This window comes from Gymnodraco acuticeps, unplaced genomic scaffold (assembly GCF_902827175.1).
Source record: "Gymnodraco acuticeps unplaced genomic scaffold, fGymAcu1.1, whole genome shotgun sequence".
In the NCBI taxonomy this organism is placed as follows: domain Eukaryota; kingdom Metazoa; phylum Chordata; class Actinopteri; order Perciformes; family Bathydraconidae; genus Gymnodraco; species Gymnodraco acuticeps.
In genome coordinates this window covers 264,254-284,145 of record NW_022990277.1, presented here as the reverse complement: position 1 = coordinate 284,145, position 19,892 = coordinate 264,254, and the positions used below count along the sequence as shown (strand labels likewise).

Genomic DNA, 19,892 nt, shown 5'->3' with positions numbered 1-19,892 from the left:
TGTTCCCAAACCGGAGACTTCAATGATGCTGGAGGATTTTCAAGCTCAACTTTATCTGTGTTCGCCATTTTGACAGTTCCTCAAATTACTGACTACATTTGAACGCATCCCTCTGACCAGCTCTCATAGTATGCCTCTCGTCCAATGAAATGACTTGGTCGCTCTATGATATATACCTGAGATTACTTCCAGAAAGTTGTTCTCAATTTTTTACGTTTAACGCTATATTCGTTCGGTACACACGTGTACCGAACCGAAGGGCCCGTACCGAATAATTTCAGTACGGGTACGTGTACCGTTACACCCCTAATTGATTGATATGATTGCGATTTCAATCAGCATATACTTCTGTCAGGGGATGCCACCCCTCAAAATCTCCTGCCACCCTCTTGCCACCCCATGAATATTTGTCTAGATCTGCCCCTGACACACACACACACACACACACACACACACACACACACACACACACACACACACACACACACACACACACACACACACACACACACACACACACACACACACACACACACACACACACACACACACACACACACACACACACACACACACACACACACACACACACCATTTGTATTGTATTATTGTATGAGAGAGGTTCCAGGTTGTTGTGTTTAATATTCATGAGAATATTTGTCATTGTTCAAATGATAATAAACATTAGCATAAAGCATATGTGTCCACTCATATGTTGATAAGAGTATTAAAAACTTGAAACATATTCCTCTAAGGAACATTTAGAACAGATCAAAAATGTGAGATTAATTTGCGATTAATCGCGATTAACTATTTTAATCGACTGACAGCCCTAATATAAACATATAAAACAAACAAGAAATGAAAGCAGAAATGTTCAATATGATTTTAAATAACAATATTTATGTTGAAATAAGAAGTGAAAGTAAAAGAGGGCAATACAACAAAGATATAATAAAATACAATTAAAAGATGAACATTAACATAGGAAGTAAGAATAACAATGTGCAATACAAGATAAATAAAAAAACTAAAAGGATAATGTAACCTTACAGAGTTAAAGTAAAAATGTTGCAATACAAGTTGCAATTAAATAGAATACACATATGTATGGATAAATAAGAAGTTAAAGTTAAAATGTGCTATAAAATAACAATATTTACATACAAAGTCAAATTGCACATTGTACAATATATAAAAACAATATGTGATTTAATAATAATAAAGATATGAATGCCGAACTGTACAGTTAAATATTTTACAAAGTTCATTTCAAATTCATGCTGACCCGGAAGTTCAACCTCATAGCTTCTGCAAAGCAGCCTGTTTGTGAATGGGTGCTTTTGTGGCACGGTTTTCACAGGTAGGTTGGCCATCTCCTTCTTCCTTTTCTTAGGTGTGAACGTCAGAGGAAGGCTCTGATCATGTGGAGTGTGTAGCTTCACATCTTCCAAGATCTCGGTCAGTTGGTCAGTTAACGTTTTAAGGTAATCTTCATCTTGCAGATGGTATGTTAAGTCAGTAATCTCACGCAAGAGACTGGCACATTCCCTTCTTTGTTTAACTTTTCTTGGTCTTTTCCTTTCGGGCAAAGCGTGACATGGTGACTGCATTTCCACTGATACCGGTGTATATGTATGATCTGTGATGTCTGATCTGCCGCTGCCATCCCTCTCACAGGAAGTCTGTCCCAGACATGCATTATCCAGGGAGAAGAGGGGGTTATCTGTAATTAGATGCCAGTTTCTCCCAACCCCATTCATGCACATGATTAAAAACAGCACAGAAGTGCTTGCAGGGCAACTTGTGCTTTGCCCAGTCTTTGCAGGTGCACGACGATGGCATGATGATACTTTCACCAAAGTTGATGTTGATGTTGTGCAAGGATGACTTTGGCTTTTGACATGGAACATGCCATTGCCCTTTGCAACAACGTCATTCGCCTCATAAAACTGGGCTTCTGTAAGCCTTGACATCACATGGTCTGCTCCACTTCTTGGTCTGTCTTTTAAGAACTTTGGCATGTTCTCATTGTACCTTCTGTAGACTGAGGAGTACTTGACGTTCAGTTCAATGTACCTTCAATAAGAGAAGAGAACAATATCTTAGAAGTCTCTCTGTGACAGTTTGCTTTCTCTGACATATAGATATGGTATTTGATAATACAATTGTCTCAGAAACATATGCAACAATGAACAACATCAAACAAATATGTTGGAAACAAAGCTATCGAACATTACATTTATATATATATATATACAAGTGTGTGTGTATGTATGTATATTTAAATATATATATACGTATAATCATAGTAATAATTTTTTAGCTCACTTCCGATATGTCCTTGGTAGGAAGTCAGTTACCAACACAGTGAGCATTTCACTGAGGCTGCAGTTCTTACAACCTTCAGGATGAGAATACTTTAGGGTTTCATTTTGTCTTTCCACCCCATTGTTGGTGTAGATGGCCACCTTGAGATCTTCATCCCGAAACACGTGCACCCATCTCTACACAACACAAAAAAAGACAAAACAAATTAAAAGGAAGACTCTTCAAATTCAACACATTATATAATATAAAAGTAAATATAATATTTCAACTTGATGCACACCTTAGCCTCTGGGAGCCACTTATTTGAAAACCACGCCCTCACTTTGTCATTGTCTTTCCAGACTTTGGCCTCCTGCAGGTTGCAAAGGCGTGAGCTGAACTCCTCTGGAGTTGAAGCAGCTGCAATGCTTCTCAGAAGCGGTAGGAGACTGTCTTGTGCGTTGCTCACTCCATGGTCTTTCTTCCTGCACCATTCAACCCAAGCTTTCTCGCTATGGAAGTCGCAGAGAAGCACCTTCGAACCTGGATAAAATATAAGAGATATATTACCTGCACCATGTTGTCATTTTATTTTGTCGCGTTGCTATTACATAGTATACGCGACAAAATATACATCTCTGTCAGTGGAGGTGATGACTTCATTATATTTTGAAGTAGATTGTTGCATACATTTGCATGTAAATGATTATATTTTTGAAGTTGGTGGAATACTATGTAAAATGTATCCTTTTTTTAATTAACGTTTCATATTCTGTGAATTAACAGATTTCTACAGTTACTGCAATTTCACCTTAAAACTCTTCCTCCAGGGCACCGATCTCTACCTCTGAGAAATCAACCATGAAGTGGCTAGGGCTCCAGTCAGGGTTCCACTCCTTAAACACCTGGAGGGCTTCTTTGACATCTGCTGTTGTCTCACTCTGGGTCACAAAGAGGCCAACCACTGCATAGCACACATTTGTACGTACACATAGGAAGAAGAGGGGAACAGAGTAACGACACGTCCGGTAAGTAGCATCAAGCAGGCACATCTGTTGTCCATACAGGTGGAGAAGCCTTCGCTGTCTGGTAACAAAACAGCAGCTTTGTGACAGTTCCGTCCTCCTGTAGCTGGCTTGGCCTGTACTTGATTTTGCAGTCATCAACTAACCATCTGGGGGTCAGAAGCTGTGAATGAAAGTGTAACTGGACATTATCATCATGTAGCCTCATGACCCAAACATTAGGAACATGTGTTGTCATATCAGGGCAAAAACAGTTTTGAAGTTTTAGTTGCATTTTGAAAAATGGTCATACCCTGAACCAAATACTGCTACTTTGCTTTGCTTACTTGCACCTGCATTCAGAGGACAATGTATCATGTAAAAAACTGACCATGCTTGGTGAAGTCACAAACTCTGTAAGTTGTGCATTAACCACCCACAAAAATGTGCATGGCTAGAATAATATTAATACTATTCTACTCTCAGTGTATTACCTGCAGATTGACCTGGTCATTTTTGGATTCACGTATTCCCTCCTTCGTTCTTGATAAGATATTCCTGATGTCCTTGTCTGTGGGGTAAAACCTTCGACGTGTTCGTGGAGGTGGCTGCTCCCCCCGGAACAGCTCGTCATTTACAAAATTGAACAGGTGACGTCTAATCTCACTGAGCTTTCTGGCACCAGCCAAGGTGAGCTTCACTATTGTTCAACTCTGGAATCCATCGGTTCACGCAGTTCAGCTACCTGTACAAGACGTTGAACAGGGTAATTATAGATGTTTAAAGCTGTCTAAAAAAAAGTCCTCTTTGTACAGCACAAATTGTACCTCGCATCTTGTTTCTTATAGCAGCTAAAGGAATAGATGTTGCATGGTTACCTCTCCAACAGTTGGATGGTTTTGATGGTCACTTTCTGGATCACTGTTGAAGGATCAGCTGCAACTAAGGCCTTTAGTGCTGCGGAGAGCTCCCTCCTCTTTGCTTTACTGTTCTCTGCAATCTGGGGAACATAAAAGTGACATGGCAATTGGGATCATGACACGAGAGCAATTATAGCATTGAACGCACTTGTGCTGTGCTTGTGCTGTACCTTGAAACCAGGACATTTCATGACCTGACTGACAGTTATCTGGGCAGGGCAATCCATCTTCTTCGTATTTTGTACAAGATGGCGTCTTGCATTGAAGACATGGTCTTCAAGCTAAGAGAAAAAAGGTGTATAGAAATACAATATTAATTTATGTAGACATTTTCATGGTCTCCTCTCCATAACATGGAGAACATCATTTTTTCTATGGTTCTTTCTTTTGTCTTCTTTAAAATATGTGTAGGTCCTGCTCATATAACTGTAGTTTAGTGGGACATTATGTCATTACCCCTGCATCTGTACTGTTTGTGTCTATTTATTTTTGCAGATATACCATCCCCTGTTAAAATAAGTAAACAGGAAGAATTTGGTGCCAGGTCATGACCGTGGGCTGGTTGGGTTCTGTAGGTGAACAAAGGAAGGATATCCCCCTTTATTTTGTCTCAGAAGAGGCCATTGAATTTTGTTTCCTATTCCTCTAAAGTTTAAACGACTTACGTATTTACATAATGCTGATTCCTATGTTGTTATGTGTCACAGTGTTATGTGTCATAGAATGCCATAATGCATGTCATATTACGAATAGTTGTTTAATTTTCCTTTACCAATTATTTAAAGTTGTTAATGCATGTCAATTCATAAATATACCGCTTGTTTATCTTTTTGTGCATGGTACTTCTCCTTTTGCCGAGTACACCTGTCCTTTCCCCGTGGCATCCATATATCTTGGTTTCCACGAGTTGGAATGGCACCCCATCATATGGTACACATTTCAACTGCCAGTATATATTTTTCTCTGGTGAAGGTTGCACGTCTGTATTGAAACATTTGTGACAAAAATACATATTTTATCCATAAAATATACATTAACACTGGTCAGTTTAGATTTGGAAAGAAACTCGGAATTTGAAATGTCTTAAGTAACTTTACGCCTGATAATTCAACCTGTTGCTGAATGTACAGTAAAGTTTCACGTATTTTTCGCTTTTATCAATCTATGGGTTATGTAGAAAGCTGAAACTACCAACCTATAATTCAGTTGTTGTAGGCATTAAAACACAGAACACCAAAATAAACATTTTAGTGGTGTGAACGCTCGTGAACTGTCAACAGGAGGGCGGGGGAGCCTCGCTGCGGGGAAACTGTGGACCTCTGTCAGCCGTTTAAAAGATGAATAAATGAACGGCTCGAACCGAGCCGGCCGGTACCGGCCCGCTGACGACCGGCCGTTCTGTGAGCCCCTTATACTACTTAGCTACTTATATACATACATACTTATACTTATATACTTATACATTATTATACTTATACTTATATACTTATTTGATTACTGACACAATGTAGGCTACTTGGTCATCGTTGTTTCTTAAATTTCAGATCTAACCTTACAAACTTACTATTTTCCCCGAAAACCTCTTCCTTTTTGTACACAATATACTTTGTGATCGTTGTTTCTTCCACGTCTGCTAACGCTTCCTCGAAATCCTTCAGTGTTTGTAATATTTTATGTGAAAGCATCCTGTTTGTTGCGCTTTGGCATCCTTGACAGACGTGTCTGTCTGTTGGAGCGCGAGCGCAACAAAAGTTGCCGTCTCATCCACGACCACTATTACGTCACTTCCGCCGCATAAAACCCAGCAGGTATACGATCTAGCACTAACCGTGGTATAACCGGCAAGAGAGAAAGCCTTTGAGCTCCAGACTGTTTCAGAGAGAATCCTTGATAATCCATGATATGGCGTTTCATCACGGCAGCCTTTAGTTTAGACAGTAGCTGCCGGGTCCCGCATGAGCTCAGACCCCTCCTTTTTTATTATCAATTATTTTATTTTTTAAAGCTTTATACCCAAAATCAGCACTTTTGAAACAGGAAGTGACTTCATAGACATGTTTTATATATTTTTTTATATATCTGAGACCTATGCTATTGCCTAAAAATAGCATGATAGGTGACCTTTAAGAAAGCGTTGAAATAATGGACTATTGTGGCACTGTTTGCTTTCCAAATACACCATAATGATCACCCTCCGGTGTCACCCGGTACTTAAACAAAAAGCACTTCAAAGTAAAAGTACTGCTCTCGAAATGTGTACTTTAGTAAAATAACAAAATTATTAGCATTAAAATGTAATTAATGTATAAAACATAATAACTCATGTCGAATGGCAGATTTCAGAGTGAATTTATATTATACTGTTGGATTATTATTATATTTTGTCATTAATGAGTTTAAAAGCTTCGAAACAGATCACACAATCTAAATACTTTAATTTATTATTATTAACAGAAATATATTCACATATTGAGACATTACTAACTCATCAAGAGCAGGGTGTAAACACTAAAATCCTTTGAAGGATATGTAAGTTAACGGAGATTTTAAATGTGTCAACAAGAGTTTTTCATGACAGTGAGACACAAACTGATGAATAAAAGTGAATCCAGACGTCATCCTCCCTTCTCTTCTTCCTTCTCGAGCCTCTGAGCGAGATCCAGGTGACCTTTGACCTCCCGTCTGACCCCAAGGTCACCCACGGCCGTCTGAACCAGCTGCAGCTGGCTCTCTCTCAGGGCCCGCCTCAGTTTGGCCCTCCGGTTCTGGAACCAGATCTGAGACAAAAGGAAAGTTAACGAGGTGCAGGATTCAAGGTTCAAGGCTTTACTGTCATTAGCACAACATCTTAAGTCACAGGCTCCTCCAACAGCAACATGAATATATACGGGAGATAGAACAGATACAACTGATCAAATAGTGCAAGAGAAAATACAAATAGTGCAAGAAGAGTCTTTATACAAGTAAATGGAATATGATGGATTAGATAAATAATTTGTAAATTGCAAACAGATGAATGTTATGCATGATAGTCTTATGGCCTGTGGGATGAAGCTGTCTCTGAGTCTGGTGGTTTTTGTCCTGATGCTGCGGCAGGAGGACAACTAGTGTCCCACTGCGGAGCTCCATGCTGGGGCCCACTTCCACCGTGGGGCCTATGGTGGAAAACCACTATTTCTAAACTGTGTTAAGGTGGAAAATCGTGTATTTTTACTTTGCTTTCTCATCATAAATAACATTGGGAAACTGTATTAACTGACTTTGCACAGTGTGTGTTTAGATTTATACTTTATATAAATAAATAAAATGTGTTACCTGTATTCTGTCTTCTTCCAGCTCCAGTCTGACAGCCAGCTGCTCCCTCAGCTGGATACCTGGATAGCAGTTCACCTGAAACACTGTCTCCAGCACATTCACCTGTACGTACACGTACACACACACACACACACACACACACACACACACACACACACACACACACCACACACACACACCACACACACACACACACACCACACACACACACACACACACATCACCACACACACACACACACACACCACACACACACACACCACACACACACACACACACACACACACACACACACACACACACACACACACACACACACACACATCACACACACACACACACACACACACACACACACACACACACACACACACACACACACACACACACACACACACACATCCTTAACTTTATGACGTACTTAAAAGACAATTTAGATAAAACAGGATTTCAGGGATTCTAGCCTAGCAGACCTAAATGCACTAAAACCTATAGTGTTACCTGGCAGTTGGTGAAGGCGGTGCGCGGTCTGCGTCCGATGTACCAGCTGCACGTCGGCCTCATCTGCTGAGGATGATGAGGATGAGGAGGATATATTTGTTTAGAGGGAATTGTGTGTCCTACGTTCTCCTTCTCTGCTCCAATCTCTGGGGAAATAAAAAATGGGAAATTACACATTAAAAACCTTTGACAAACAATCAATACATTCTCACAACAACAAAGTGAATGGAGGCACCAGTGCTTTCAAATGAGACTTTCCTGCCATCCTTTTTCACATGTGTTAATACTTAGTTAAAAATCAGTTTATTAATGAATAGATCATATTTTACAGGTCAGTATTAATGGTAAATATTGAAGATGTGTGATTTTATTTGATCTTTTTATTTCTTTAACTTCTTAAATTATATTAAAAACATATTATAACTTCTTTTTTTAAGCTTTAATTGGAAATGTTACTTTACTTCCAAATATTACTAAAGTACCGTACTTTAGTAAATCTACTTAGTTACTTAACACCTCTGCCCATTTGACAAGGAACAAATCAGCTTAATTGCACCTTAATATTGTAAATTACTTATCCAAGCAAAGGGAATTAAGGGTACATTCTATAACAAATGTTAAACACTACAGCAAGAGGCTCACAATGCATATCAGACTGATGGCTGGAAATAAAACTTCCAAGCAATGGTTTAAAATAAAACTTGCAAGCAATGGTTTAAAATAAAACCTTTCCCCCTCACCTGCCCAGGGTCGGTGAAGTTTCCAGAACTTTTCAGGTGTTTCCAGCTCCAGAATCTTCTTGATAAAGAACGCCGGCCTTTCAGTTTTCACACAAGATGCCATAGTTATTAATCTACCAAAACTCCTGCAGCCAAACACAGAAAAGTAGTTCCATAAACCGACTCTCCTTCACCAGGGAGGATAAGGTCTGAGGTCTGAAAGCAGCTGAGAGTGAGGGTCTGCAGTCTGAATGCTTCTGAAGCAGCAGGAACACAAACTGCTGCTTTAAATGACAGTGGAGGATTTACACCGGCCATTAATTATAATTAATTACAGGCTTTCCATGTGAATGAGATTCCCTATGGTTCCTTACAACCACTAATCTGTGTGTGAGTGTGCGCTCTTCAAATCTTTAAATAATACACCACTGTATGCATTGTGTTGTATAAGTGGTATGTATTGTAGAAGCACTTTTTACTTTACTTCTAATGTTCAAATACATTCTACCTTTAACTTCTTCACTTAAGATATATATTTTAGCTCATTTTTTTATTTATCTTTTATTTTAATCCTTTCAAAGTTAAAGTAACTGAATCAGAATACCTTTATTCGTCCCACAGGGGGAAATGTACAATTGTAACCGCAAATAAAGATCCAAAGATAGCTTAATATCTCTCGAGAAGCATCAAAATATAAAAAATAAAACAATTACACAATTTACAAAACACACATCCAATACCAATAACAGTTTGGCATCCAGGTAAAAGTATTAAAGCTGGTAGAATAAATTGCACAGCTATTTATGGTACATAATCAGGACAGGAGTGTTACATAGTGAGGTATCTACAATAGATACCTCCAATACCATGCATGTTAGGCTTCACAGGTTTCCATGTGTTTGTTTGTTTATTAGGATCCCCAGTAGCTTTTGCTCTTGACAAAAGCTACTTGCTTTGATTAGTTTGATAGCTTGGTTTAGAAACGGTGAAATAAAGCTTCTGAGTATTTCCTGAGGTCTGAATTTGGTTTTCTACAGTCAAAAATGTTTGATTTGACACTAAGATAACTCATGCAGGGCAAGTGAAAGTGCATTTATTTAAATTAAATGGTCACAAAACCCAATTTTCCTCCGGGATACAAAAAACAAATCTGATTCTAAAATTCGCAACTCTACAAAAAGGAAGTCTTTGCAAACTTCACAGGAGACAACAACAACATTGTGTTTACAGCATGTGTGTTTATTTAAATCTGAGTTTTCCCAGTCTGATTAGGATGAGGAGCCTTTCATAAAAAACACAAAGCATAATTCCTCCCTTTTCTTCTGAATTACCAAAGTAGAAAATCAGTTTCCCTAAAACATGCCTCCATGCTTCTGCTGCAGCTCTGTGAGTTCAATATAATGATAATAATAATAGCAGTGATGATAATGACAGCAATAATAATGATCCACTAATACTATTATCCTAATCTGTGTGTGTTGTGATGCAGATGCAGCTCGTAGCGTCTGAAAGCAGGAGAAGCAGCAGGGGGGGGGACCTTTCAGGAGAAGATTAGCTTCTGATGAAGGCCTGAAGCACACTTGTTTATTTATCCCTCAGAAAGAGCTTTTCTACGGGGGAATTACGCAGAGAGACAACCTCCGAACAAACAGTTTATCCTCCTACTACTCACCAGCATTTCCAGTTGTCATATTGAGTAATTGAGCACATTTCAGTCTCTTTAGAGGACTTCAAACCTGGCAACTTGTGACAAAAATTAATGTTCATTCAATGTTATATTCACAAGAAAATAGGCGGATGGCTTTTATTGATGCTCTAAATCAGGGGTACTCAAATACAAATCTTAAAGGTCCAAAGAAAAATTTCAATAAGACAAAGGTCCGTTTATTACGGTCATTCAAACTTTTAAACAATTGCAACAAGATTCTTAACACGAGGTTGCAAATACAAAATAATCTGTATGCAGCAGTTTTCATTGTTATTGTGTCTGTGCTTGACCCCTCAGAGTCGCAGTGTAAGAGCTGCACAGTTATGAATAAAGGCAGCTGCACCCTCTTTCATTCAGCATTCACATTAGTGCTTTATAAATATCTTGCCCCCTTGTGGGTCCACTGAGGTTCGTCAGGCCCAACACATCTTCAACAAACTCCCCCTTTGCCTCATCATAAAAACTCACAAACACCAGCAACTGGGGTTACGTACTGTAACCCAGCTTCTATGAGTATATGCGCAGCCCTCTAAGGCTATCGCTATAGAGAACCGCAGTGACGCATCCTAAAACCCGGAAGTAAACTCCTTCCGGGTTCCTTCCTCAAAAACGCAACGCAATTTCTCCATAGGATTTAGGAAAATAGCTGGAAATCAGGTCTGTGGTTGAAACACATTTAAGAGACTGATCACGTTTTGTTCAGCCAGATAATCTCCACATGTCTACCCTACTTTTATAATTTTCAAATCATAAATCTAGTCGCCAGAAGCTAAATGCTAACGTTATGCTATAAAGGAACGACAGCAGGGTTGCTGCTTCAACGTCACGCCAACTTAAGATCCATATTCAAACATACAGATTCTAAATGGTATGAGTTGAAGCGTTTGTTTTAACAGTTTGGAACTTGCTTTCAAGCAGAACAGGACAAACAAACTTAGCGGGAGTGTTTTACGTAAAACGTCCTGGACAACTTCTGTAGTCCTATTCAGCCACATGGTAACAACCATCGTTTTCAGACACGTAAACTCTTCAAAAATCACCAGCGGGGTCACTGCTGATGTATTTAATGTCGTAGAACAAAACGTGATCTGTCTCTTCAATATGTGTCAACCACAGACCTTATTTGGAGCTATTTTCCAAAATCCTATGGAGAAATTGCATTGCTTTTTATCGAAAGAACCGGAAGTGGTAAAAATGCTAACTTACTTCCGGGTTTTAGGATGCGTCACTGCGGTTCTCTATTGGGTAATCCCACTGCACGTGTGCAGCACTGACAGATTTAATCCACGCCCACCTATGACGTGGGCCCCACCTACAGCCTCACTTCCGTATAAATAGAAAGTAGTCCCTACAATCTGCTCCCACACAAACAGCTTTTCTTCAGCTATTCGCGGAGCCAGTGGGGCCCGAACCTTAGAGGGCTCAGCCTATAGAGTGGTGAAGTCACGCCCATCTACTTCCGGTCCATGGGACCTTATCTCGGAAAAATTATGTATTGAGAGAGAAAACGTATCTTTCGATCCCGTTTGAAATGTGTCATGAATTACACATATGATGTTAAAAAATAATTTCCATGTAAAAAAAGTCACAGTTTGTCGTAAAACTGTTGAAATATAAGACTATGAAAAATACGCAACTAGAAAGACTACAAATCCCAGAGTAAGTGATGTCACAATTGTTTTCCTCCACTGAGAGATAGCTAAGATCAGCGCCATATAGATATAATCTATCTATATGGCGCTGGCTAAGATAAGATAACACTAACAAGATGCCTGTGTGCTTAGTACCAGTTTGTTATCATACCAGCAATGGGTCTTGCTCGTTCTTTCGCTTCCCGTCTGATGAAAGGACCAGGAGTGGCTGGATCAAGTTAGCTACCTAGCTAGTAGCTAGCACGTTAGTTAGCATTACAGCCTTGTCATTTGTATTAGCCTTAATATGAAGTAACATCAAGTAACCCAAAAATGTTAAACAGTAAGAGTAATAGTCATATTTCGTGAACCCTTTGAAGAGTACTGTCACCGGTGTGATCATTCTATAATACACAATTTAAGCCCGGGGGAGAAATGCAAACGCTAGCATTGCCGATCGCCGATCTTTTCTACTTCATGCTGCACAAATGGTTGACATTAAACATTAAAAAGATCAGGCAGTTCAGAGAGAATCAAAGGAAGGCAGGCAGACAGCTTTGCATGACATTCTTCTGGACGTGTTTCATTGTGGTGATAGTGAGGGTAGTCAATCGTTTTGTTGACAAGACAGTAGACGGCCATCTTGGTGACGTGTGTTGCTCTGCGAGACCAGAGATGTAGTTCATTCAGCGTTCCACACAAACAAATGTGTTACTTCACAGTTTTACGACACATTTTTCTTTTTTTTACTTGCAAAATTATCTTTTAAATTGACAAACATCATATGTGTAATTTTTTGGCACAATTCAAACGGGATCGAAAGATAATCTTTCTCTCTCCATTGACTTCAATACATCATTTTTTCGAAATAAGGTCCCATGGAGGTCCACCAGAAGGGGAGGGACTTCGCCACTCATATAAGCTGGGTTACAGTACGTAACGCAGTTCTATATCGTATAAGGCTTCGCCCTCTAAGGATGTCGCTATTGGGTTAAGGGCGAAGCAGGATGTAGTCCACGCCCCACTGGTCCGTCCGTTACCAGAAGCACAAAAACACACCTACTCAATTAATAACCCATGTCCATTTCACCATGCGTAATGGAGCATCACATTCCCAGGGAATATAGCAGCCTGTCCTCCTACAAAAAACGACCAAATAGGTCGATTGTTTAAGCAGCTTAGATTACGACCCATAGCCACGTTTTAAAGTGTAGCACCTCTTGTGGTCGTGTAAGTCACAACATGCTCCCGTTTATTCACAAATAACCCTCTCTGGAAAATCCTAAATTGTGGAATAGTTTGGCCATTAAAATGCTTTTTGATTCGATTTCTAGCGAGAAGTGTATATTGTACTTTTAGAATCCACGTCCAGTGGATGTGTAGGATCTATAGTTTGATAGATATTTACGAAGATGATCTGAGGTCTCGCCAGGATAACGTGTATGCAGCTTCCATGTAAAGTTAGCGTGGGTGAAAACAGTTTTTCCGGTCTCGAAGTTTTCATAATAAAACCGGATATATTCCCCTCACTGTCAAATGATTACACAGTGATATCTGCATTACTCATCCATTAAAGAACATCAGTTTATCCTTGTTAATTACACAATATTGATTGGTTTAAATTGTGTACAATGCTTTTGTGTTTTTAACCTTCGATTCAGAGAAACAAATAGTTGTTTAGGAGTTTAGACGCTACAGTTTCCGAAGACACTACACTACCCAGAATCCCCAGCTATCGTTTGGGACTACAACATCCACCTTGCTTTACAAACCTTGTGACTAGTCATCAAGCACTGTGATTAGATGTTGGAGTGGCAGTGCGACAAGGTTACGCTGAGCGTCAACAGCTCTTTGAAATGGAATGGAACTACATTTTTTAAGAGTACTTTGAAACATTCTCAACTAAAAATAACAGAAATTACAAAATGGCGACATATGTTCACATTGTCAATTTGAAGGAGCAGTGTGCAGGATTTAGTACGTCTAACAATGGTAGGTTCCAACCAATGGATAACTTCACTCACCCTCCTATCCCAAGTTTGTAGGAGAATGTATATTGGCTGCAAAAAATGTGAGGCCCAATCATGTTTCCTCTGTCCATTCTGCGCTACTGTAGACGTGACAGTGCAACCTAGAGGACAAAAAGACAACAATTAGTAAACCATAATGATGAATGTTATTATCAGCAGCTGCCAATAGATCCCCTATCTTGTATGATGGACCTTTGAAACAGGGTTGGAAACTTAAACACACACACACTTGATTGTAAAACAGTTCTTGATAGCATCCCAAGGGAATTGATCGAATGCTAAACACCTTCAAGAAAAACCAACTTTCTAATACCTAACTAGGCGCTGGCACGAATGCAATGCTTCAGCTTCCTACAACTTTAAAGCTTTGTGGATGTGGCTCTATGAAGAGTTGTTCATATTTTTCTCATTATTTCATAAGTTTAGAAGGGGAGAACATAGTCTAACAACAGTTAGCTTTTGTTAATGTTACCTCGAGCCAAACTTGTGAGACTTGTTTCTGAAATCCCTTTCTCTTAAAGTGAATTACCCTAAAACTAACCACTGGATTGCTTGTCTAATGGCGCATTTCCACTGCAGCGCAGAGCTCGCTTTAAGCGTGCCGAGCTGTGCGGGGCCCGTTTTTGGTTGCGTTTCCACTTGGCCTAGTACCAACTAGCGGGTCCTAATTCACAGTTTTTCTGGCCCCATAAAATCGTGGTTCTAGGGCCAGGAACAACCAGGCTGAGTCGGGCTAAGTATGCTAAACTAGAGAGAGAATCGCTGGCAAGGGGGCTACAACTACAACAAGATGAACATATTTGACCGTGATTTAATTGTAATACACGTTTAAAAATGATGCCGAAGTAACAACACACTGATACCGGTTAGTAAAAACCATGAATTAATGCTTTGACAAGTCTGCAGACAGACGGCAGGCGAAAAACCTTTTAAAATGCGTGTTTTCTGAATGGAGATTGGCTAAGCTAACGTTGTATATGCTCCGACCGTCCACACTCACAACAACGGCCTATACAGACATAAATAAACCAGCGACTGTATTCTCCATGACACAGGCAGTCTGTGGTTTGTACTTGTTTAACTTTTGTCTAGTTTCTGAACAGATATGAGGAGCTGTGAGCTCTGAGTGCTAAGAGCTAACGGCTGTGTTGTTTTTCTGGGGTTCTCATTGAAGATGACGTCACAGCTCCGCCTACACTGCGTTACTATAGTTACTACCCCAGTTCCTAAACTGTAATGGAAATGCGCCATAAAGTGAGCCGGGCCTAACGAGGCCTAGCCATACCGAGCGAGGCCTAGCGAGGCCGTGTAGTGGAAATGCGGCATAACATGACCTAGTCCATAAATGAGGTAAGGGTGGGAACAATCAAACGCACCCTCCCAGGCACTGCGTGTTAGCGAAGTACAACTGGGATTTCGAAGAGGAAGATATGCTTGGTCAATTCTTAATAAAAAAGCAAAAGTAACAAATTGAGAACTTGAGTTTTCATTAGCAGCGCCTAGCTACAGCTGCGGAGCTTCGGTCAATACCACTAACAGTCTATTTCCTTAAAATGGTACATATCGCTGAATCTATATGTTCATCTTCAGGTGATTAAATCTGCATAATGTCCCTGTACATTAAGATTCGAGCATTTTGTAATCCAGTGAGGAAATTCAAGACCAGTAAATATTGATTGATTAAACAACACTAAATAAAATGTTAGTGTTTTTTTCAAACTCAGACTCTCTGCTGCAGCTGTACCTCAAAGACAAAACAATTGTCTGATGATCTTTGTTGAACAAGGTCTGATTGTCCTGTACAATGTGGGGTATTTTTAAATACTTTACTAAACCACATTCAATATTATGTTAGACACAAGTTAGTTATTACTCACATATCAAAGTCTTTTCATCTGCAAGATGGAAGAATAGCTGGGTGCTGCCTGGAGAGACTGATGAGAGGGACACCGGCTGGCGTCAGCAGCTTTCCACACAAAGCCATCACATCTTCTCTTCCATAGTCTTCACTGTCCACTGGTCAAAAGAGTGAACATCACAGCTGTCATGTTAACCCTTTGTTACACAACATACAACCAACATGCGTCAAAAGTGATCCGAATTAGTTTTAATTGTAAATATCTTTGCAATAAATTACTTTAATCATTCAGGATTCCAGGTATTCCTCAATTAACCTGTTTTGGATCAACACCAATTCTAATTTTTATTTTTCCCTTTCTTACTTTTTGAATAAAAATCATGTGTGTATCACTACACTTCTAAGGGACAACATGGGTCAAACATTACCCGTATTCTTTTGCTATGTTATTTCATGCATGGCTGAGTGTTTCTTTACTGTACATTTTCAAATCTATTTCTTTAGTCATTAATATTCTAAGTATTAATTAAATACCTTGTTTTTGATTATGTTTATGGCGAGTATGGCAAATACAAGTTGTAACAAGCAGTAGCGCTGAGCAAAGGGACTAGAATGCAACCACACACTTGTAAAAAAAACACACTTTATAAAGAAAGGCAACACTAACCAGGCTTCGTGTGAATCTGTTTATTTGTACCTTACTTTGACCATCCGTCCGCTGTTATTGATCATTGTTGTCAAGGAGAGACTCTGAGGCATGAACTCAATTGCACGACTCAGATAGTGTTCTCAAAAAATAAAGACTTTACTGGAATTTAGCACAGTAATCAAAACAAGGAAAACAAATATACTCTTTCGAGGAAAACTAGCAAGTGATCAATGAGGTAGATCCGTGGGAAGTCCGTGAGGTAATCAGGAACGTGGGTCATAGTAAGACAACGAACTGACAATGAACAGGAGGAAGCTACCACAATATATACACAGGTAAAGGGGACACAGGTGGAAACAATCAGGGCGGGGAAAACAATCAAGGACGCAGGAGACAGAAGGGGGCGGGGAGCGTGGAGGCCTGAAATGAGAGGGATGATTAATTAAGGGAATAAACATAAAGCACAGGGCAAAGGGACATGACAAAACTAACATAAAGAATAAACTTTCACTATTAGTTTCCTAGACATGACAGTACCCCCCCTTCTAGGGACGGCTCCTGACGGCCCAGGCTCCTCTGAGTTGAGGCGGTCAAAATCCTCAATGAGGCTTTTGTCTATGACGAAGCGGGAAGGAATCCATATCCGCTCCTCAGGACCATAACCCTTCCAGTCAACCAGTAGCTGTCGCCCTCTACCCCTTTTCCGACTAGCCAATATCTTCTTGACGGTGTAAACCGGACCTCCATCAATCATCCGGGGGGGCGGGGGGGGGTTTGGCGGTTGGAACCATAGCGCTCTCCTTCAAGGGTTTTAGTTTCCCTACATGCAAGGAGGGATGTACCTTCATGGACCTGGGAAGCCGTAGTCTCACTGAAACCGGGTTGATGACCTTGGTGACGGGAAAAGGACCCACAAACCGGGGAGCCAATTTACGGGAGAGTACGTGGAGGGGAAGGTCTCGTGTAGAAAGCCAGACTTTTTGGCCTGGCAGGTATACAGGAGCTGGTCGGCGTTTTCGGTCTGCTGTTCTTTTCACCAGTTGTGAATTCCTGCAGAGGATCTTCCTAGCCGCAGCCCACACGCGCCGACAACGCCTGACCAACGCGTGGGCAGACGGGACCGTGACCTCCCTCTCCGTGGCTGGGAACAGTGGCGGCTGGTAGCCATAAACACAGTGAAATGGGGACAGGCCCGTGGCAGAAGTAGGGAGGATGTTGTGCGCATACTCAACCCAGGTGAGGTGCTCGCTCCAGGAGGATGGATTCTGGGACACCAAGCAGCGCAAACAGGTCTCCAGTTCTTGATTTAGGCGCTCTGTCTGGCCGTTAGACTCCGGATGGTATCCTGACGAGAGACTGACCGTGGCACCGATGAGGCGGCAGAACTCCTTCCAGAAGCGTGACACAAACTGGGGGCCCCGGTCGGAGACAATATCCTTTGGGAAACCATGAAGCCGAAACACATTATGCATCATGACCTCAGCCGTTTCCTTCGCTGAGGGCATCTTGGGCAAAGCAATAAAATGTGTCATTTTAGAAAAACGGTCCACTACCGTAAGAACTGTGGTTTTACCTCTAGAGAGGGGCAGGCCAGTGACGAAGTCCATGGAGATCTCTGACCAGGGTCTGTTGGGAATAGGGAGTGGTTGTAATAGTCCTATTCGCGCCCTGGAAGAGGTCTTGTTTCGAGCGCAGACAGGGCACGCCTCCACATACTCCTTCACCTCCTTCTCCATGGATGTCCACCAGAAACGTTGTTTTATGATGAACATAGTTCTCTTGACTCCAGGGTGACAGGTGAGCAGTGAAGTGTGAGCCCAGTGGATCACCTGTGGTCGCTCGGCCTCCTGAACGAAAAGCCGGTTAGGCGGGCAACCCATTGGTGCAGGAGCTCCAGCATTGGCTCGTATTACCTCCTTCTCTACTGACCAAGTCAGCGCTCCTACCACCCGGTTTAATGGGATGATGGGTTCCGGCTCCTTGACTGCAGGCACAGGGTCAAATAGACGGGACAGAGCGTCAGGCTTGACATTCTGAGACCCCGGCCTGAAGGAAAGAACAAAGTCAAAACGGTTGAAAAACAAGGTCCACCTAGCCTGGCGGGAGTTCAGTCTTTGGCCTTTCTTATATATTCCAAGTTTTTGTGATCGGTCCAAACCACGAAAGGATGCTCGGCTCCCTCCAACCAATGCCTCCACTCTTCCAGTGCCAGCTTCACAGCCAGCAACTCACGGTTTCCCACGTCGTAATTTCTCTCTGCTGGGGAGAGCTTCCTGGACAGGAAAGCGCAGGGGTGAAGTTTGTTGTTCTTCTGTAGTCGCTGGGAGAGGACCGCTCCCACCCCTTCGTTGGAGGCATCCACTTCTACCACAAACTGACGAGTGGTGTCCGGCAAGGTGAGTATGGGAGCAGAGGTGAACATTCCTTTAAGCCGAGAAAAAGCCTCCTCAGCCTGAGGAGACCACAAAAAAGGCACTTGAAGGGACGTGAGGACATGAAGAGGGGCTGCAATAGCACTGAACCTCCGCACAAAACGTCTGTAAAAATTTGCAAAGCCTAAAAACTGCTGCACTTTCTTACGAGAGTCAGGGGTAGGCCAACAAGCTACTGCGCTAACCTTCTCTGGGTCCATCCTAACCTGACCTGGCGAAATGATGAAGCCCAAGAAAGTGACCGTCTCTGCATGGAATTCGCATTTTTCTGCTTTAACAAACAACCTATTCTTGAGCAGCTCTTGTAGAACCTGGCGGACATGTTGTTTATGGGTGTCAAGGTCAGGGGAGTAGATCAGAATGTCGTCCAGATATACAAAAACGAAACGGTTCAGAAACTCCCTCAACACGTCGTTGATCATAGCCTGGAACACAGCAGGAGCGTTTGATAATCCAAATGGCATTACACGGTATTCATAGTGGCCTGAAGGGGTGTTGAAACCCGTCTTCCATTCATCACCCTCCCTGATCCTGACTAAATGATAAGCGTTACGCAGGTCTAACTTGGTGAAAACCTTGGCTCCCTGAAGCTGCTCGAAGGCTGACGAGATGAGAGGAAGGGGGTACCGGTTTTTAACCGTAATGTCATTGAGATGCGAGTAGTCAATACAGGGCCTAAGAGACCCATCCTTTTTCCCAACAAAAAAAAACCCCGCTCCTGCTGGTGATGAGGAAGGGCGAATAAGGCCTGTTTTGAGGGAGGCATCAATATAGTCCTTCATGGCCTCTTTCTCAGGTCCTGAAATAGCATATAG

The 19,892-nt window shown here is 41.3% G+C and overlaps 2 protein-coding genes across 3 annotated transcripts; both read right to left on the bottom strand.

Moving 5' to 3' along the window:
• Positions 1 to 1,090: 1,090 nt before the first annotated feature.
• Positions 1,091 to 6,117, bottom strand: LOC117549639. 2 transcript variants are annotated; one of them, XM_034221694.1, is made up of 8 exons: positions 5,050 to 6,117; positions 4,405 to 4,515; positions 4,193 to 4,314; positions 3,809 to 4,059; positions 3,122 to 3,498; positions 2,612 to 2,853; positions 2,332 to 2,507; positions 1,091 to 2,079 (listed from the first exon to the last, which is right to left on the bottom strand). In XM_034221694.1, exons 7-8 carry the CDS (start codon positions 2,376 to 2,378, stop codon positions 1,143 to 1,145), a joined length of 984 nt encoding a protein of 327 aa, XP_034077585.1. In that variant the 5' UTR covers positions 2,379 to 2,507; positions 2,612 to 2,853; positions 3,122 to 3,498; positions 3,809 to 4,059; positions 4,193 to 4,314; positions 4,405 to 4,515; positions 5,050 to 6,117; the 3' UTR covers positions 1,091 to 1,142. The 2 variants fall into 2 exon arrangements, with proteins under 2 accessions (XP_034077585.1, XP_034077584.1); XM_034221693.1 differs by lacking the exon at positions 3,809 to 4,059 and having other exon boundaries at positions 4,405 to 6,117.
• A 535-nt stretch (positions 6,118 to 6,652) lies between these two features.
• On the bottom strand, positions 6,653 to 9,016 carry LOC117549645 (homeobox expressed in ES cells 1-like). Its single transcript, XM_034221701.1, has 4 exons — positions 8,791 to 9,016; positions 8,051 to 8,196; positions 7,550 to 7,651; positions 6,653 to 7,011 (listed from the first exon to the last, which is right to left on the bottom strand). Exons 1-4 carry the CDS (start codon positions 8,891 to 8,893, stop codon positions 6,850 to 6,852), a joined length of 513 nt encoding a protein of 170 aa, XP_034077592.1. The 5' UTR covers positions 8,894 to 9,016; the 3' UTR covers positions 6,653 to 6,849.
• Positions 9,017 to 19,892: the final 10,876 nt, after the last annotated feature.

Bases quoted from the DNA above. Each gene is read 5' to 3' on its own strand.
- LOC117549639 (XM_034221693.1), bottom strand. From the start codon at position 2,378: ATGCTCACTGTGTTGGTAACTGACTTCCTACCAAGGACATATCGGAA. The intron at 2,080-2,331 runs GTGAGCTAAAAA...CTCTTATTGAAG, and splicing joins CTACCAAGGACATATCGGAA to GTACATTGAACTGAACGTCA.
- LOC117549645 (XM_034221701.1), bottom strand. From the start codon at position 8,893: ATGGCATCTTGTGTGAAAACTGAAAGGCCGGCGTTCTTTATCAAGAAG. The intron at 8,197-8,790 runs GTGAGGGGGAAA...TTATTTCCCCAG, and splicing joins ACTTCACCGACCCTGGGCAG to AGATTGGAGCAGAGAAGGAG. The intron at 7,652-8,050 runs GTAACACTATAG...GTGTACGTACAG, and splicing joins CCGCCTTCACCAACTGCCAG to GTGAATGTGCTGGAGACAGT.